The sequence below is a fragment of the Oryctolagus cuniculus genome, chromosome 7, assembly GCF_051225735.1.
Source record: "Oryctolagus cuniculus isolate XC-2025 breed Fujian yellow rabbit chromosome 7, ASM5122573v1, whole genome shotgun sequence".
Taxonomy (NCBI): Eukaryota; Metazoa; Chordata; class Mammalia; order Lagomorpha; family Leporidae; genus Oryctolagus; species Oryctolagus cuniculus.
Window position 1 is genome coordinate 8,605,934 of NC_142873.1, and position 18,559 is coordinate 8,624,492.

Consider the following 18,559-nt stretch of genomic DNA (forward strand, 5'->3'; position numbering starts at 1 on the left):
TGATCCAGCTCTCTGCTAATGCTCCTGGAAAGCAGTGGAAGATGACTCAAGTGCTTGGGCCCTTGCACCCACGGTGGAAACCATAAGGCTGGAGCTTGGCCGATCCGAAGACAGGAGCCAGAAGTTTCTTCGATGTCTCCCATGTGGGTGCAGGGCCCAAGCCCTTGGGTCATCTTCCATTGCTTTCCGGAGCATTAGCAGGGAGCTTGATCAGAAGTGGAGCAGCCAGGACTCGAACCAGCACTCATATGTGATGCTGGCACCTCGGGCGGAGGCCTAACCTACTACGCCACTGCACCAGCCCCTGGCTCGACTTTTGATTCCAGTTTTTTACAACCACATACTGTGGGAGGCAGTGGTGATGGCTCAAGTGCCGGGTTCCTGTCTCCCGGATGGGAGACCCGGATTGAATTTGGAGCTCCTGGCTTCGGAGTGACCCAGTCCCCTTGGCCGTTGCAGGCATTTGTGGGAGTGAGCCAGCAGACGAGAGACATCGCTCTCTCTTTCTCCTGTTTGTCTAGTTACTCTAAAAAATCTTCCGATATTTTGGTGGCATTAGGTAAAATTTATAATTTTATATTTCGACGAATGTAAACATACATGTGGTGTATCTTTCGGTTAGTTCGTTCTTCTTGATCTGGAAGAATTGCTACAGTGAGGAAGAGCGGGGTCATCAGCTTCCTGAGTAGCCGTGTGGTCGGTTAGTTTCTGTTGACTGTGTATTGCAGCAGAGGTTGGAAACAGGAGTAAGTCTGAATCTTGCCAGTCTTCTCGTGGATACACATTCTTAAGAATATAAAGCGGTCACTAGAGGAGTGTGTGGGATTTTCTAGGTACAGGGAGTTAGCTTACCTGATGACTGTTTCACAGAGATAGGGGGACAAACAGAAGCATTATTTATCATTTAATAAATTTTACTTAAAATTTTTTCTATTCTGAGATCATTTTAAATTTACCAGAAAGTTGCAGAAACAGTCTCCAGAGGCCTGCAGCTCCCTCCCCGGTAACACCGCCGAGCCGTTTGAGAGCAGGTCACAGATGTGACTGTCTCATTACTTCCTTAAAGTGTCTCTGTTTCCCGGGCCGGCATTGTGGTGTAACGGGTTAAGGTGCCATCTGCCACGCTGGCTTCCCACAGGGCACTGGGTTAAGTCCTGGCTGCTGACCCAGCCCCCTTCTAACGACCTGAGAAAAGCAGCAGTACAGCCTCCTCCCAGCCTCCTCTGGACATTCTGACCAGAATCAGCTTGGTAAAGGAAGACTAGGACACTGCTTTCCTCTCCCTAGAGTTTTGAAAGATGCTGTGGTATTGTGATGGTAGTTGATTCCTGGGAGAGTGGGTTAAAAGGACACAGAAGGAAAGCGAGGTGTACTACTTTTTTTTTTTTTTTTTTTTTTACAGGCAGAGTTAGACAGTGAGAGAGAGACAGAGAGAAAGGTCTTCTATCCGTTGGTTCACCCCCCAAATGGCCGCTACTGTGGCCGGCGCTGCGCTGATCCGAAGCCAGGAGCCAGGTGCTTCCTCCTGGTCTCCCATGTGGGTGCAGAGCCCAAGGACTTGGGCCATCCTCCACTGCCTTCCCGGGCCACAGCAGAGAGCTGGACTGGAAGAGGAGCAACCAGGACTAGAACCCAGGGTGCCGGTGCAGCAGGCAGAGGATTAGCCTAGTGAGCCACGGCGATGGCCAGTGTACTTCTTAGTATATGTCTCTTTGGCACTTTTTACATTTTTTCAACGTGTACTTCATCACCTACACAGGAGAATAACTGTTAGAAATATGAAGAAGTTAGGGGCCGGCACCATGGCTCACTTGGTTAATCCTCCACCTGCAGCGCCGGCATCCCATGTGTGCTCCAGGTTCTAGTCCCAGCTGCTCCTCTTCCAGTCCAGCTCTCTGCAGTGGAGGATGGCCCAAGTGCTTGGACCCTGCACCCCCATGGACGACCAGGAGGAAGCACCTGGCTCCTGGCTTCGGATCGGCGCAGCGCCGGCCATGGCGGCCATTTGGGGAGTGAATTAATGGAAGGAAGACCTTTCTCTCTGTCTCTCTCTCTCTCTCTGTCACTGTCTAACTCTGTCAATTACAAAAAAGAAATATGATGAAGTTGAAGATCTTTGTTCTCGCAGTCTCTGTTTATGTAGCTGCTTTCATCTACATTGGGGAGAATTTGGGAATCTCCTTTGTTCCTTGAGCATGTCTTTTCTGCCCTTCAGGGAACAATACTTGTTTCTATGGGAAGTGTTACTACTGCCGAGAAACTGAGCCAGCTTGTGCCGACGGGGACATGATGGAAGGGTCTGTGACCCTGTGGCTTCCGGACGTGTGGCCTCTGCAGAAACACCGGCACCCATGGGGCAGAACCTATCGAGAAGGCAAATTGGCCAGGTAATGCTGCCGTGAGCCACTCCTTAACCCTCCCCGGAGCCAGGCGAGGGGCCAAGCCTGTGGGAGCCCGAAGCTCTGTGCAGGAATGAAAAGAAGGGCAGGGTGGGGCCGGACTCGCTGGGCAGGGGCTGTGTCTTGGCCTTGTAACAGTGCCAGGTGAAACGCTGGCACTCAGTCACGCTGTTGGTGCCGCTGGCCTCCAGGTGGGAATACGATGAGAGCTACTGTGATGCTGTGAAGAAGACGTCCCCTTACGACTCCGGCCCGCGCCTCCTGGACATCATTGACACAGCCGTCTTCGATTACCTGATTGGCAATGCCGACCGCCATCACTACGAGAGCTTTCAGGACGACGAGGGCGCCAGTATGCTTATCCTTCTCGACAATGCCAAAAGGTAAGGCCAGCGGCGCCGCCTTGGCAGGTGGGGCTCTCTGTGTGAGGACACGTTCTGGGAGGTCACGGGCGGCTCTCTGTGTGAGGACACGTTCTGGGAGGTCACGGGCGGCTCTCTGTGTGAGGACACGTTCTGGGAGGTCACGGGCGGCTCTCTGTGTGAGGACACGTTCTGGGAGGTCACGGGCGGCTCTCTGTGTGAGGACACGTTCTGGGAGGTCACGGGCGGCTCTCTGTGTGAGGACACGTTCTGGGAGGTCACGGGCGGCTCTCTGTGTGAGGACACGTTCTGGGAGGTCACGGACGGCTCTCTGTGTGAGGACACGTTCTGGGAGGTCACGGGCGCTCTCTGTGTGAGGACACGTTCTGGGAGGTCACGGGCGGCTCTCTGTGTGAGGACACGTTCTGGGAGGTCACGGGCGGCTCTCTGTGTGAGGACACGTTCTGGGAGGTCACGGGCAGCTCTCTGTGTGAGGACACGTTCTGGGAGGTCACGGGCGGCTCTCTGTGTGAGGACACGTTCTGGGAGGTCACGGGCGGCTCTCTGTGTGAGGACACGTTCTGGGAGGTCACGGACGGCTCTCTGTGTGAGGACACGTTCTGGGAGGTCACGGGCGCTCTCTGTGTGAGGACACGTTCTGGGAGGTCACGGGCGGCTCTCTGTGTGAGGACACGTTCTGGGAGGTCACGGGCGGCTCTCTGTGTGAGGACACGTTCTGGGAGGTCACGGGCGGCTCTCTGTGTGAGGACACGTTCTGGGAGGTCATGGACTGCACTCTGTGTGAGGACACATTCTGGGAGGTCATGGACGGACGGCACCGAGCGGAGGCAGCCTTCCTTCTCCCCAGGAGTCCTTCCCTCTCTCCGCAGGGGTCCCAGGACTTTAAAAAAATGTAGAAATTGTCCTCTTCAGAGACGACTAGAAACCTGGGTTTTTAATTTGTCACGACATTCATCATTCTTTCTTGGCCATGATGTTTAGAATCTTGACAAGTACAGATTTAGTAGAACATGAAATTGTTTTCCAGCTAAATTTGTTCTGTCCATTTTTAAATGTTAATTCACTTGATAGGATGCTTTGCTAGTTTTATGGCAGGTTAGACCAAGACTTCTGCTATCCTTGGAAAGAAGAGTGGGCACTTACTGATTACATATAAAGACAAATTGCTTTTATCTTAAATAACACAGACTTTTTTTTTTTTAAGATTTATTTGAAAGGCAGAGAGAGAGAGAGAGAGAGATCTTCCATCTACTGGTTTACTTCCCAAATGGCTGCAGTGGCCAGGGCTGGGCCAGGAAAGAGCCAGGAGCTTCTTCAAGGTCTCCCACATGGGTGCAGGGGTCCAAGCACTTGGACCATCCCCCACTGCTTTTGCAGGCCATTAACAGAGATTGGAAGTGGAGCAGCTGGTACTCAAACTGGAGCCCTTATGGGATGCTGGCACCGCAGGCAGAGGCCAAACCTTCTACGCTACAGTACCAACCCCAGAGCTTTATTTACTTTTGAATGAATAGAATATCCTTGTTTATTTAAGCCTGAGCTGTTTGGAGAGCACATCGTGTTTCCATTTTGTCTTCTGCGTTCTACGTGGTGGCCAGTTCATTATCACATGGTTCACTGTTCTTAATAAGTGTTTGCTAAATAGACTGATTCCCTGGTGCCCAAAACCGGCCAGGCAGAAGGCCCTGCTGTCAGCCTTGGCTGCCAGGAATAAGCCGAGACAGTTCCTCAGCACAGAGCGCTTGGGCAGCATTTGCAGAAGATGCCACCTCAGGCACCTGGTGCGCCATCAGCAGTCCCTCCACTCTGTCGCAGCAGAGCAGGTGGTGGACAGTGTGCGCATGTTCCTGGAAATCTTCAACCTTGCTTGTGAAAAAGGATCCTTCTTTCTTACAGAAAAAGATCCGACATGCCGCCATACACATGACATTCCACATGCGTATCAGCACTGTCACTGTTTCAGTCCATGGGGTCCACAACACAGTACCCCAGACGGTGGTGATTTCTGAACAGTGGGCGTCCTGCAGGCCGTTCTGGAGACCTGAGTCCAAGAACAAGGCGCTGGCAGACTCAGTGTGTAGTGAGGGCCCGTTTCTCATGAATCAAGCCTTCTCCGTGTCCTCACGTGGTGGAAAAGGTGAACACGCTTCCTCTGGCCTCCTCTGTAGGGCACTAATGCTGGCAGAGAGTCTGCCCTCGTGACGTACACACTGCCCAAGGCTCCACTCCCAATGCTGTCGTGAGGTGACTGGGTCTCGGAACACAAGCGTTCAGACATGGCATTTGCCTTTGCCTTTTTTTTTTTTTTTTAAAGGCAGAGTTAGTGAGAGAGAGACAGAGAGAAAGGTCTTCCTTCCATTGGTTCACCCCCCAAATGGCTGCCATGGCTGGCGCTGTGCCAATCTGAAGCCAGGAGCCAGGTACTTATCCTGGTCTCCCATGGGGTGCAGGGCCCAAGCACTTGGGCCATCCTCCACTGCACTCCCGGGCCACAGCAGAGAGCTGGCCTGGAAGAGGGACAACCGGGACAGAATCTGGCACCCTGACCAAGACAAGAACCCGGTGTGCCGGCGCTGCAGGCGGAGGATTAGCCTAGTGAGCCGCGGCGCCGGCGAGCTTTGCCTTTTCTTAGTGGAGCATCTGCGTGGCACCAAGGGCTCCCAGAGTCCTTAGCTGCTAAGGTGAGCTTGCAGGGAAAGAACAGGAGCCGCTTCTGCCCTCCTTTTCTGACTGAATTACCGCTGAGGTCATTTTGTATCTGCCCCATGAGTGATTTTTCCAAGTTGAATCCTGTCTGTAAACTTACTTTTAGAGACTGGGATATTGGTAGTTTTGGAGAAAAACGTGCCTGACTTGTTTTTCTAGTAACAGCCCCCTGCTGGCAGGGAAGCCTTTGTTTTCCTCCTGCCCCTGAGGCCATTGGGGTTTGGGGGTCCTCAGGGTCTCCCTTGCTCTGGGAACGCCACCAGCCACCTTGAAGTGGCTGGTGAAGTGAGCACCTTGCAGTATTTTGGCAGGCAGGGGGTCCTGGCAGCTGAGGGTGTTTGCTGTTCGATGCTTCAGTGTAGGTGGTAGGGATCCTAAATCTGATTGGTGTTTCTGATTGTAAGTGTCTTGGGCTGCTAGAGCATGACATTGTCCAGGATCGTGTTTGGGTTTGGTAGAGAACTGGCTGTTGCGTTGCCGCTGAGAGGGGCGCTGGCACTTCCCTCCGACTGACTCGTCTTGATTTACTTTTCAGCTTTGGGAACCCTTCGCTGGATGAGAGAAGCATCCTTGCCCCTCTCTATCAGTGCTGCATGTAAGTTATGCACAGGAAGTATAGGTGCCTGCTCCGCCTGCCGTCCCAGGCTCGGGGAGCGCCCTAGGCCCTGCTGGTGCTGGGACTGCTGCTTACCCTGCTCCAGCCAGAGCCCCTGGAGGCCCTGAGACGGAGGCAGGGAACCACAGCCCAGAGGCAGTGGTGAGTCCTGGATGGGTAGAAGTTTGTAATCTGTCAGTAATACCTGTCCATATTTGATTTAACATTGATTATCCCCCATCTTCCTACCAAAAAAAATCTTCCAGTAAAGTGCGACCTTGGTTGCTGCATCTGGTTTTCCTCTCACCTATCACACACCACCTGGAATTTGCACGTCTTGGTTTGAAATTGTCTAAATCAAAAGTACCTTTTCCCCAAAGTATAATAATTTTTTTAAAGTCTTTATTAGAGAACAAAGAAATTGAAAAGTAAGTCAAGAAAATGAAATAAAGAAGTGCCGTAAGGACCAACTTCTCAGATCATCATTCTCGGTGGAATTTTTAAAATATAATTTAAAGTTAATTTGATTTTATTATTCTTTGAGAGACAGAGAGATCTTCCATCCACTGGTTCACTCCCCAGATGCCTGCAACAGCTGGGGTCAGGCCAGGCTGAGGCAGGGAGTCTGGAATTCCATTCAGGTATCCCAGTTGGGTGTCAGGGACCCAGGTCCTGGGGCCCTCAGCTGCCTCTGCAGGGTGCTTGTCAGTAGGAGGCCGGACTGGAAAGGGAGGAGCTGGAACGTGAACCAGGACCTGAACGAGGCACTCTGATGAAGATGCTGGCATCCCACGCAGCATCTTCGTGCCGTGCCAAACTCCTGCCCCTCTTACTGTACTTTTCAACATGCACATCAGGAAAGCTGGGGTCCACCTTTCTGGGCTACACAGAGAAACAAAGCAAGCCAGGAGCGCCACTTAGGACTGTTCAACTCCCACGAACACCACGTGAGACGTGGTTTTCTTTTCTTTTTAAGATAGCAGCAAAATTCTGAAGAAATTAAGAGTTTACCCAGGCAACCCTAATTGTCCTCATTAATACTGGAAAGCAGTGATACACACAATTAAAAAATTCTATGTATCTTTGAAGGAAAATGTTTTTGTTTTGATTGTCAGTGTTAACAGTCTGGTCCAATCAAGAAACAGAAGAGGCATAGCATATTATATAGGAAAGTTTAATATCTAAAGAATTACTAAATTCTAACCTAAGAGGGGTCTAAAAGAAAACCAGGAGGAGTGGCGCTGTGGTGTAGTGGGTAAAGCCGTCGCCAGCAGGGCCTGCATCCCATGTGGGCACTGGTTCGAGTCCTGGCTGCTCCTCTTCCGATCCAGCTCTCTGCTATGGCCTGGGAGAGCAGTAGAAGATGGCCCAGGTTCTTGGGCCCCTGCACCCGCGTGGGAGACCTGGAAGAAGCTCTTGGTTTTGGATCAGACCAGCTCCAGCCACTGTGGACATCTGGGGAGTGAACCAGCAGATGGAAGATCTTTCTCTCCCTCTCTCTGCCTGAAACTCTACCTTTCAAATAAGTAAACAAAATCTTTGAAAAAAACAAAAGAAGAAAAGAAAGCCCGGGGTGAAGGCGAGTACCCGAGGCTGGAGTGTGGGCCTCAGTGGAGAGGTAGGGTCTGTCCCCAGGACGGAGAAGATAGGGGAGTTCGCAGGTGGGGTGCAGTCACTCAGCAGATACTGTCGTGGCCGGAGAGCTTGGGTACTCGCTCAGAATCCTCGGGGCTGCAGGCAAGGCTGCCTGGGGCCCTGCAGAGGGACCTGGGGTACGGCCTGGGCAAACGGCCTTTTAGGCTTGCATCTCCCTGTTGAGAAGGCTTTAGGATGTTATTACCAGCCACCCTGAGGCTTGAGCGTCTCCCAGGGCCTACACCTCCGGGGACTGTGGCTGGTAAGAGCTCCGCCAGATGACCTGCCTCCACACCACAGACCTGCTGTCGTGGCCGGAAGCTCTCTGCGCCTGCCTCTTGTCGTGTCCCTCCAGCATCCTCCACTTGGAAAGCTCAGGAGGGGAGAAGCTTAGAGGAATTCTGTTCGTTCTTGCAGAGTGTCTGTGTAAGAGTGAATTTGGAGCTGACGTGCAGTAAGCAGTAACTCGGTCACACAGGAAGCTCTCATGCTCTGGGCTTCCTGGCAGTTTTCAGAATGCTTGATGCAAAGAGGGATCTTCCTTTTTTTTTTTTTTAAGATTTATTTATTTGAAAGTCAGAGTTACACAGAGAGAGAAGAGGCAGAGAGAGGGAGAGAGAGACAGAGAAAGAGAGGTCTTCCATCTGCTGGTTCACTCCCCAGTTGGCTGCAGTGGCAGGAGCCACGCTGATCCAAAGCCAGGAGCCAGGAGCTTCCTCTGGGTCTCCAATGCGGGTGCAGGGGCCCAAGGACTTGGGCCATTCTCTACTACTTTCCCAGGCCACAGCAGAGAGCTGGATCAGAAGTGGAGCAGCCGGTTCTCGAATCAGCGCCCATACGGGAAGCCGGCGCTGCAGGCCAGGGCGTTAACCTGCTGTGCCACAGCACTGGCTCCTCCCTTACTTTTTAGATAGTTGCAGAACAGGCTCCCTCTTGCAGAGCCAGACATTTCCACATGCCTAGTCCTTTCCACAGAGCCCTCAGGAAGGTAAGAGCGTTTCTCACCTTCAGTTGGGGTGTGTGTGTGTGTATGTGTGTGTATATATATATAAATTCATTTATTTTTATTTGAAAGGCAAAGTACAGAGAGAGAAAGGGAGAGATCCTCTATCCACTGATTCTCTCCCCAAACGGTCACAAAAGCCAGGGCTGGGTCAGACCCAAGCCAGGAGCCAGGAGCTTCATCCAGGTCTCTCTTGTGGGTGCAGGGGCCCAAACACTTGGGCCATCTTCTGCTGCTTTCCCAGGTGCATTAGTAGGGAGCTGGGTGGGAAGTGGAGCAGCCGGGACTGGAACTGGCGCCTGTATGGGATGCTGGCTTCACAGGTGGCAGCCTAACCCACTGTGCTCCAGCAACGGCCCTGGCTGGCGTTTTCATCAGTTTTTGTGCCTCTGTCAGAATATCCAGAATGGGTCATTTCAAATGAACGGGAATGTACGGGCTCACAGTTCTGGTGCCCAGGACGTCCGAGACCAGGGTGCTGGTGTCTGATGAAGGCTTTGCTGCTACATCACCACAAGGTGGAAGGCGGAAAGGCAGAGAGAGCGAGCGAGCGAGCGAGCGAGCAAAAGGGGGCACTGAGCTGGCCTTGGCGCAGGAGCACCGATTCCGCCTCTGAGGGCAGAGCCAGCCTCCTGGCCTAACCACCTCTTCAAGATCCCACCTCTCAGCACCGTGGCACAGCAGGTTAAGCTGCCGCCTGCACCGCCAGCATCCCCTATGAGCACCGGTTCAAGTCCCAGCTGCTCCACTTCCAATCGAGCTCCCTGCTGTGGCCTGGGAAAGCTATTAGTGGAGGATGGCCCCAGTGCTTGGGCCCCTGCACCACCATGGGAGACCCGGATGAAGATCCTGGCTCCTGGCTTTGGCCTGGCCCAACCCTGGGCATTGTGGCCATCTAGGGAGTGAACCAGAGGATGGAAGATCAATCAATCTCCTCTCACTCTGCCTTTCAAATACATAAATAAATCCTTAGTAAATAAGTAAATTTTGTAATACTAATATTAACCCAAGAAATTTTTTAAAATTCAGACATTTTGAGGAAAATGTAAACTGCCCATTAACACCTAAGAATAATTTCTGTTAACATGTTGCTTATTTCATCCTATTGTGTGTGCCCATATTTGTTTCCCCACAGATTTTTTTTTAAAGATTTATTTATTTTATTTGAAAGTCAGAGTTACACAGAGAGAAAAGGAGAGGCAGAGAGAGAGAGAGAGGTCTTCCATCTGCCGGTCCACTCCCCAGTTGACCACAATGGCCGGAGCTGCGCCAATCCGAAGCCAGGAGTCAGGAGCTTCTTCTGGGTCTGCCATGCGGGTGCAGGGGCCCAAGGACTTGGGCCGTCTTCCGCTGCTTTCCCAGGCCATAGCAGAGAACTGGATCGGAAGTGGAGCAGCCAGGACTCAAACTGGCGCCCATGTGGGATGCCGGCACTGCAGGTGGTGGCTTTACCCACTTCGCCACATCGCCAGCCCTCCCCACAGATTTTGAGTTAAACAGTTTTTTCCTGCAACGTTTTCCCCATACTCAACATTATATAATGGGCATTTTCCTGTGCCACTGAATTTTAAAAGGTTTTTTGTTTTGTTTTGAGAGGGAGAGAGAGAGACAGAGAGTATTCCCATCCACTCTCCACTCCCCAAATGCTCCCAGTAGCTGGGGCCACGAAGCAGGAACTTAATCCTGGTCTTCTACACGGGTGGCAGGAGCCCAGCTACTTGAGCCATCACCTACCGCCTCCCAGCGTCTGTGCTGGCAGGAAGCTGAGTCAGGAGCCAGAGCCAGGCGTCACGCCCAGCACTCCACTGCGGACGCAGCCTCTCACCCTCTAGCTGGTGCCTGCTCCTCAAAACAGGGTGCTGTGTGTCTTTTTAAATTTTTTTAAAGCTTTATTTTATTTTATTTGAAAGGCAGAGTTACAGAGAGGAAGACACACACACACACACACACACACACACACACACACACAATTAGAGAGAAAGAGAAAGAGAGATCTTCCATCTGCTGGTTTACTTCCCAAATGGGCCAAACTGCCAGGGCTGGACCAGACCTGAGCCAGGAGCCAGGGGCTTCATCCGGGTTTCCCATGTGGGTGCAGGGGTCCAAGTACTTGGGCCTTCTCCTGCTGCTTTCCCAGACCACAGCAGGGAGCTGGATCAGAAGTGAAGCAGCTGGTACTAAACCTGGTGCCCATATGAGATGCTGGCATCGCAGGCGGTGGCTTTACCCACTATGCCACAGTGCTGGCCCCAAAACTGGTTTCTAAAATGTTTATTCATTTATATTTTTGTGGAAGGCAGAGTGACAGAGAAGGAGGCCGAGGGCTCTTCTATCTGCTGCCTCACTTCTAACTGCCTACAGCATCGGGGTGGGCCAGGCCGAAGGTAGAAGCCAGCAGCTCCCTCCGTGTCCCTCACGTGGATGCAGAGACCTCGGTGCTGGGGCTGTCGTCTGCTGCCTCCCAGGTGCATTTGCAGGCAGCTGGATCAAGGTGTAGCAGGCTCTTCCAGGCACTCGGACACGGAAGGCCGCGTTCTTCGGGGCAGCGTGACTACTGTGCACGACATCTCCCCTTCAAACCGGTCATTACCGGCTTCCCGGGCTGCCTTTGGGTGGGTGATTTAAGTATTTGCCAACCGACTGTTGCACGCTCAGGTAGTTTCACATTTTGCATCATAAGTAACACTAGTGAGCATGCGCAAATATGTATATATGTGTCTGATTAGTTACCCTCCTCCCCCAAGTACCAAACTGTAGCAGCGTGGCTACTCGTAGTAGAGAGGTAACGGAAAGCACTTTACATGGATTTTTCTGTTGTTTTTAACTCCATCTGAGATGAGGTTCTGTGTGACACGTCATGAAACTTTCTTGCAGCATTCGGGTTTCCACCTGGAACAGACTGAACTACCTGAAGAATGGCGTGCTGAAGTCTGCCTTACACTCTGCCATGGCCCACGACCCCATCTCGCCAGTGCTGTCCGAGCCTCACCTGGACGCCATGGACCAGCGGCTCCTCAGCGTCCTGGCCACCGTGAAGCAGTGCACCGACCAGTTTGGGATGGACACTGTGCTGGTGGAAGACAGGATGCCTCTCTCCCACTTGTAACCCTCCACACTTTTTACAAAGATAGAGAAAGAGCACAATCCATTCCGCGTGGGCCGAGACGGACTGGACGTGGCCAGCAGCAAGTTCCGCGCCGGGCTCGGGGTGGCCCGGGCATGTGTGGCGTGTGTGCAGTACAGGCGGCGGCAGGGCGCGCAGGGGGCGGAGCACGGCGAGCTGCTGGCCGAGTCACCGCCTGCCGGCCCGCCCCCGCAGCCGCCCTGCCCAGCCGTGGGCCTCAGAGCTGGTCAGTCCTCGCTCCGTGGCAAAGGACAGACCGAGGTGTGGCATGTGGACAGGCGGATGCGGGAACCGCTCTGGGGTCCGAGTGTGTGTTGTTAGTTTGAACTTTGCAGTCCTGTGTCCACGCCTGTGGATTTCATGGAAACACTTTGCAACCTCTTGCATCTTTTGTTTTTTTTTTTTTAACAAGTCAAATTGGAAAGCTTACCGCCTCCTGTGGAGTGGTGGCAAATAAAACCTGGGTTCTGTCAAGCCGGAGCAGCACGCGCTGTCGAAGGGATGGAACTGGATAGAATCGGAGGGGAAGGCCCAGGCAGGAGGGTGGTCAGGCTTTCTGTGACTCAACAGTCACTAGGAAGGGGAGGAGGGAGCCACTTGGTACAGCCAGAATGGAAGCGATTCAGCCGGTGAGAAACAGGTTCTGTTCCGGATCTTACCGCTGTATAAACACCAAACATGACTTCGCACCTGCTTCTGCTGCTCTCTCCACAGTTGAATCCAAATTCACCCAAAAATTTTCCTCAAGAAAACATTGTTAGGGCCCGACATGAATCTCTTAGGGAAACTCATTTCTTTTTCTTCTCGCCTAAAGCAAGCAAACGTTTCCCAGGCCACCAAAGCAGACTGAAGTAGGACTGGGGCAGGAGCCTGTCCGGCCGCCTGTGACCTCGGCCATCCTTGTTGCTCTTCTGAAGTGAGTCCCCCCTCCGCCTTCAAGGCGTTTGGTCACCACAGCAGCTGCTCCCACGAGGTCGGCAGCCCTGTTCGTGCCATTCCCGTGCGGAGAGGCAGCGCACTGTGCAGGTGATGGCGTTCCCCTTGCCGGTAGCCAGACTGACCTGTGACTCGGGCCGTGCAGGGCCCTGGAAGCAGAAGGTTAAGCCTCCTGAGCCTTTGGAAATCAAGGACGCTGGCAGGACGGAGCCTTAAGGTGTGACCCCTGTCAGATCCGCCTTCACTGTGGAGTCCTGAACCCGAGCTCGTGGTGTCCTCCCAGCTCTGCTTAGCGCTCTCGAGTTGGCTGAAACATGGTTGAGTTCCGTGTTCTGGCAACGTGATTGTGACACGTGACACCTGTAGACTACAGGGCCAGAGGAGCACAGGCCTGGTGCGGCCCCTCCCACGTGGACTCAGAGCCACAGGCCTTGCTTTCTTTTAAACATTGTGGCCACACAAACTAAGTGCCAGCCATGGGAGACCAGTTGTGGGCAGCCACCCCTTCAAAAACAGCATCAACACTCGGGCCCCAGTTTTCTCACTTTGAAAGAACAATGAGTAACCTGTAACTACTTTAAGCAGCATGAAATCAAGCAGCTTTTTTTACTTTTATATGCTGAGATGAGCTGATAGATAGCAGCACACCAAACTGAAGTTAAGAGTTGACAGGAGACATTCATCCCTGCTTGTGCGTGGCCAGAGGCCTTGACAGTTCAGTTCAAGGATACCTAGGGCAGTGGTGCTGCAGAGTGCTGGGACCCAGCTGGTGGGCGGCAGGAGGAGAGACGGCGGCTCTGCCTGCCCTCCTTAGTCAGTGCTCGCTGAACCCCGTAGGGCTTGGTGTGCTTTCAGACCTGATGCCTTCAGAGTGCCACGCCGAACTGAACCCGTAGCTGCCCTCCGCCTGGGGACTCCGGTCATCGCCCTGCAAGCGGCAGAGGCTGCTAGGCAAAAAGGCAGGAGAGAACGCTCTGCCTCGCACACTGTCTCCCCTTTTCCTCAGCGCATTTGCAGAAAATTTATATCATTCGCGCCCCTACAGTTTCCTAACTGATGCTGCTAGAAGTGGTTCAAGTTAGAGTGGTGCGGCATGATGCTGAACGCAGAAATGTGTGTCTTCAGTCAGAATGGGCTGGAGCTGGAAGACTCTGTGTAGGCAAATCTTGGAGGGAAAAAAGCTAATAACCCTAAAAATTCACAGACGCAGAGATCTATTTGGGAAAAAGAGGAAGACACCTTTTTGCAACGTTTTGTGACCCTGCCCTCTGTGAGTCAGTCGTTAGGATCTAAGGCCATCACAGGCAGGTCGCTGGGGGGTAGGGGTCAGCGCTGACGTTTGGACGAGCAAGGTTAGTTACAGGGTTTCCTTCTAAAGCCGTTGGCTGGTTTGAGGCTGCAGTGTGGGCCGGGAGGGGCACAGTGATTCCGGACAGTGGAGTCGTCCTCGCTCAGAGGGTTGTTGGGTGATGTGTCTCCCTGTTTGTGCCGGGGTGAATGTCAGAGGGAGTTGAAGTTCAAGGTGGGTTCCTTTGTGTTGAATCCCATCCGAAACAGTTGCTCAGTGTCACCGGATGGCAGCGCTGTTTTCTAAAGAAATCCCTCTGTTCTTAAAGGCAGGCAAGCCCTGGCCTCCCCTGCAGCCTCTCCTGTGTGTGCTCCCTGAATTCGGTTTTAATGGTAAAGCAGCCGCCGGGGCCGCAGGCAGCAGCACTAAAGGCGTGTGTGTGTGTGTATATAGTCATGTATGTGTTCTTGCAGGAAAACGTATTTATTTTGACACAGGGAAACACTGACCTTAACGTCGCTGGTAAGTGGCTCTCTCCTCAGTCCCTGGGCGTGGACCCCGAGGGACAGAACCACGGTGCATCCCGCAGACACACCTGCAGCGAGCCCGCCGCGCCAGCCCCGGCCCGCGAGCCAGGAGCTGCTTCTCCCGGGGCGGCAGCCGTCCTCCCTCGACTGCGCACGTCTCGGTGGAAAGTAGGGGCTGGACGCTGTGCTGCCACCGGGTTTTCAGAACCGAGGTGTTCCTCGCGCACAGAATGTCGGGGAACTGGGGAGCGCTTACTGGGAAGCTAATTTATTTGCTTACAGGGGAGGGGTAGGAACCACTGCCCTCTGTTCTGACCCGCCAAGGATTCCCTCTGGGAGCTTCTGCGCAAATAGAGGTTGTACTTGGTGAGACCCCAGACGAGACAGATATGCACCTAAATTTCTAATGTGTTCCATGGGTTTCGATTCTGACAAAAAAATGAATAAAGATTTTAATAAATACGGGCGTATCTCTTCCTCTCCGTCTCCACCCCACCCTCTCTCTGCTTCTCAGGGAAGCCCATTCTAGTTTCCTGTGGTTTGTTTTTAGGGTTTAGAAGCCAGATTTATCTAAGTTAGAGACCTCCAGCCAGAGTGGCATGGAGGGGGCTCCAAGAGGCAAAACCCAAAGGTTTTTGGTGATTCTGGGGTGTTTAAGCACAATTTTGGGGAAGAAGAAAACTTGCCAGCGTGACATTCAGTTACAAGGCGGGGACAAAACCCACCCAAAGACCTGATTGGTCATCGTATTCGCCCTGCATGGCTTACTCATGGTAACAGAGCCATCGGAAGGGTGGGACGCCTCATTCTACCTGTGTTCTCAGGGACAGAAGACTGCATATTGCACACACTTCCACAGGGCTTGCGTCACAGTATTCGAGGGAGGAGACCTTGAACTCTCCCATCCAAAACCTCCCACAGCATCCTTCGTAGGTGCTTTTTCTTTATGTAGCGGTTCGCTCCAAGCTCGCAGCTGCTTCCCCCACCCTCCAAGGTTGATTGAAAGACCAAGCAACAGAAATCTTCCATCTGCTGGTTCACTCGACAGCTGGGGCTGGGCCAGGTTGCAGCAAGGGTCCAGGAGCCCCCTCCAGGTCTCCCGCAGGAGTGGCAGGGACAGACGTACTTGGACCGTCATCCGCTGCTGCCCAGGCTCGTTAGCAGGGAGCTGCATTGGAAGCAGCCGGGTTGTAAGTGGTGGTGGAACCTGTGCCACCACGCCGGCCCCTTGTAGCTGCTTAGAGGTAAAGAATTTTTTTTTTTATTTTATTTATTTTATTATTATTTTTTTTTTTTGACAGGCAGAGTGGACAGTGAGTGAGAGAGAGACAGAGAGAAAGGTCTTCCTTTGCCGTTGGTTCACCCTCCAATGGCCGCCGCGGCCGGCGCACCACACTGATCCGATGGCAGGAGCCAGGAGCCAGGTGCTTTTCCTGGTCTCCTATGGGGTGCAGGGCCCAAGCACCTGGGCCATCCTCCACTGCACTCCCTGGCCACAGCAGAGAGCTGGCCTGGAAGAGGGGCAACCGGGACAGAATCCGGCGCCCCGACCGGGACTAGAACCCGGTGTGCCGGCGCCGCAAGGCGAAGGATTAGCCTAGTGAGCCGCGGCGCAGGCCTAGAGGTAAAGAATTTTGAATCCTGGAGCACTTGGCAGCATACAACTGTGGAGGCAGGAAGAGAAGTTCAGTTACTTTACCACAGTTCTCAACACCCACATGTTAACTTTTTTTTTTTTTTTTTGAGATTATTATTTGAAAGACTAACCAGGAGAGACAGGGGGAGAGCGTCCATCTGCCGGTTCATTGCCCAGGGGGCCACGCTGGCCAGGGCGGGGCCAGGAACTCCATCCAGGTCTCCCACTGGGTGCAGATACCCACTGCTTTCCCAGCCATAAGCAGGGGGCTGGATCGGAGTGGAGAAGCCAGGACATGAACCAGTGCCCATATGCGATGCCGGCACGGCGGGCAGCGGCTTCACCCTCCACGTCACAATGCTGGTCCCAAGTTTAACTTTTAAAATGGAAACTCAGCAAACGGAAACAGCAAAGTGCTAAAGATTTTTCCGTGGTTGGCCGCATATTTGTGCCAGTTTTCTCGTGCACTTGAATATGTGTGGGAAGGTAGAGCCGTGTGCACTCCTCGCTGACTCACCATCTATAAGTCCTTTTCCGGGGGGGAGATTTCGGCGTCCATCGGCTTTTTGGGAGAGTCTGAAGGACTCGTATCAGAGTTTGAAGAAAGCAGTTGTTGGCGGGGAGGGTGGCGCGCCCTGGGACACAGATTTCACAGGCCTTACTTTGTACACTGGACGGCAGTGGGTGTACGCCCTGGGTTTCCGTGAGTGGGGTGAGTCTCGGCATGTGAGACAGCTGGGCGTGCTGTGACTGTGGGTGCCACCAGGGCGGTGGTAGCTGTCCGCTCTCAGGGCCTGTGGCCTGGCCCTGGTGGCAGAGGACTGCCGGAGAGGCACCATTGCCAGAGCGATGTAATTTGAGGACAGTGGCGCCGAGGAGCAGGACAGAGTCATGGCCCGGGCGGCAGGGGAGTGGCAGGCAGGCCCCACCCTGAGGAAGGGGAGATGGCACAGGTGTTAAGGGAGCCCGGGGCCGGGAGGCGCTGGGAAGCACAGGTCACATGCTCAGAGCTCGTCCTTTTACATGCAAGGCCTGTTTGTGCGTTCGTTGGTTCTGAGTTTCGCCCAAGGATTGTTTTCCGGCAGATGGTTCTGCCTGCCTTCAGCGGGGCTGGGAAGCTGGCTTGTATAGCCAGGTCCTGCCCGTGTGGCCTCAGTGAAGGTGTCGTGTGCCCATTCTCCCTTGGGAAGACTCGTTAACATGCAGGTTTGCACGATTCAGTAGGCCCAAGAGTTTTGCACTTCTAACAAGTTCCTGGGAGATTCCAGTGCTGTGGGTCCTTGGACCACACAGGAGTAGCTGCCTGTAGTTTTCACAGTCAGCCTCTAGATGGCCCCATCACCCAAGGGGGACCCTGCTCCTGGGAGGCTTAAAACCAGCAGCCTCCAAAGCTGGGGTTTATTGAAATGAGAGACTGGTGTTTGGCTTTGCCGTTTCTCTGTGGAACTGACCCTTTGGTGGGAAAAAAAAAAATTTATATCAGGGAAAAATTTCCTTGAGATCACGTTGGCTGTGTAAGAACTTCCCCAGTTCCCATTACCATGAAGTGCTAAGTCCACACTGGAGCGCTGTAGACATTGGCAGTTAGTCGTCCGTGACTGCTAGGAGGGAGACTTCTCCCAACAAAGTCCTTGAACTGGGGCGGCTTTCATAAGCTTTTTTTTTTTCCCTATTAGCACTTTTGTTTCCAGATCCATAATTCATTGGGCGAATTGAGTTGTTGAGTTGACGTTAGCTTATTCAGGCAGGGGAACGTCATAGCTGAAGCACAGACAGCTTCCAGCTCCTGTGGCTTCACGCTGGGTCGTTGTATCAGGGTTGAACTTGAAGAACAGGCTCAGCAGAGCCACGGCCAGGCGCAGTTCATTCTGCCTGCGAGAGACTTCCTCATTCCAGCGCTCTGCAACTGGGCATCAGCGTCTGCACCTGCCATGAAGTCAGTCACGCCCAGTCCACAGATTTCACAGCCACTGTTCTTCCACATACACGGGTGACACGGCTCATTATTAGTAACTTCATTACCATAAGTTCACCTGTATACAAAGGAAAGCCATCCAAGGCCGCTGCCCAAGGATGTAAAATATAAACACATGTGTTTGCAGTGCACCACCTCCAGGTGACTGTGTTACCCATTTTATAGTTGAGGAAGCAGGCACAGGGCAGGTAAGTCACACCCAAGGTCACACAGATGGGTGGTAGGGCCCTGCGATTCTTCGGTATGCTGGGTTGCCATTCATGCCCTGTTGGTGACCGAGTTCACGTCTTCAACTTGCAGATCAGCATAGTGATGTGTTCATAGCTTACGGTCTCACTGTTCTGAGGGCGTC

The 18,559-nt window shown here is 53.1% G+C and overlaps 1 protein-coding gene across 4 annotated transcripts in view; it reads left to right on the forward strand.

Annotated features, from left to right (window-relative positions):
* The window catches only part of FAM20B (FAM20B glycosaminoglycan xylosylkinase), a 47,563-nt gene extending 32,505 nt beyond the window's left edge, over positions 1-15,058 (forward strand). For all 4 annotated transcript variants that reach the window (XM_051858238.3, XM_070077195.2, XM_051858239.3 and 1 more), the window contains 4 exons: positions 2,216-2,387; positions 2,591-2,782; positions 6,024-6,083; positions 11,596-15,058. In XM_051858238.3, the coding sequence (XP_051714198.1) occupies positions 2,216-2,387; positions 2,591-2,782; positions 6,024-6,083; positions 11,596-11,827 (656 nt within the window). In that variant the 3' untranslated portion in view covers positions 11,828-15,058. The remainder of the gene's footprint in view (positions 1-2,215; positions 2,388-2,590; positions 2,783-6,023; positions 6,084-11,595) is intronic.
* The last annotated feature ends 3,501 nt before the right edge of the window (positions 15,059-18,559 follow it).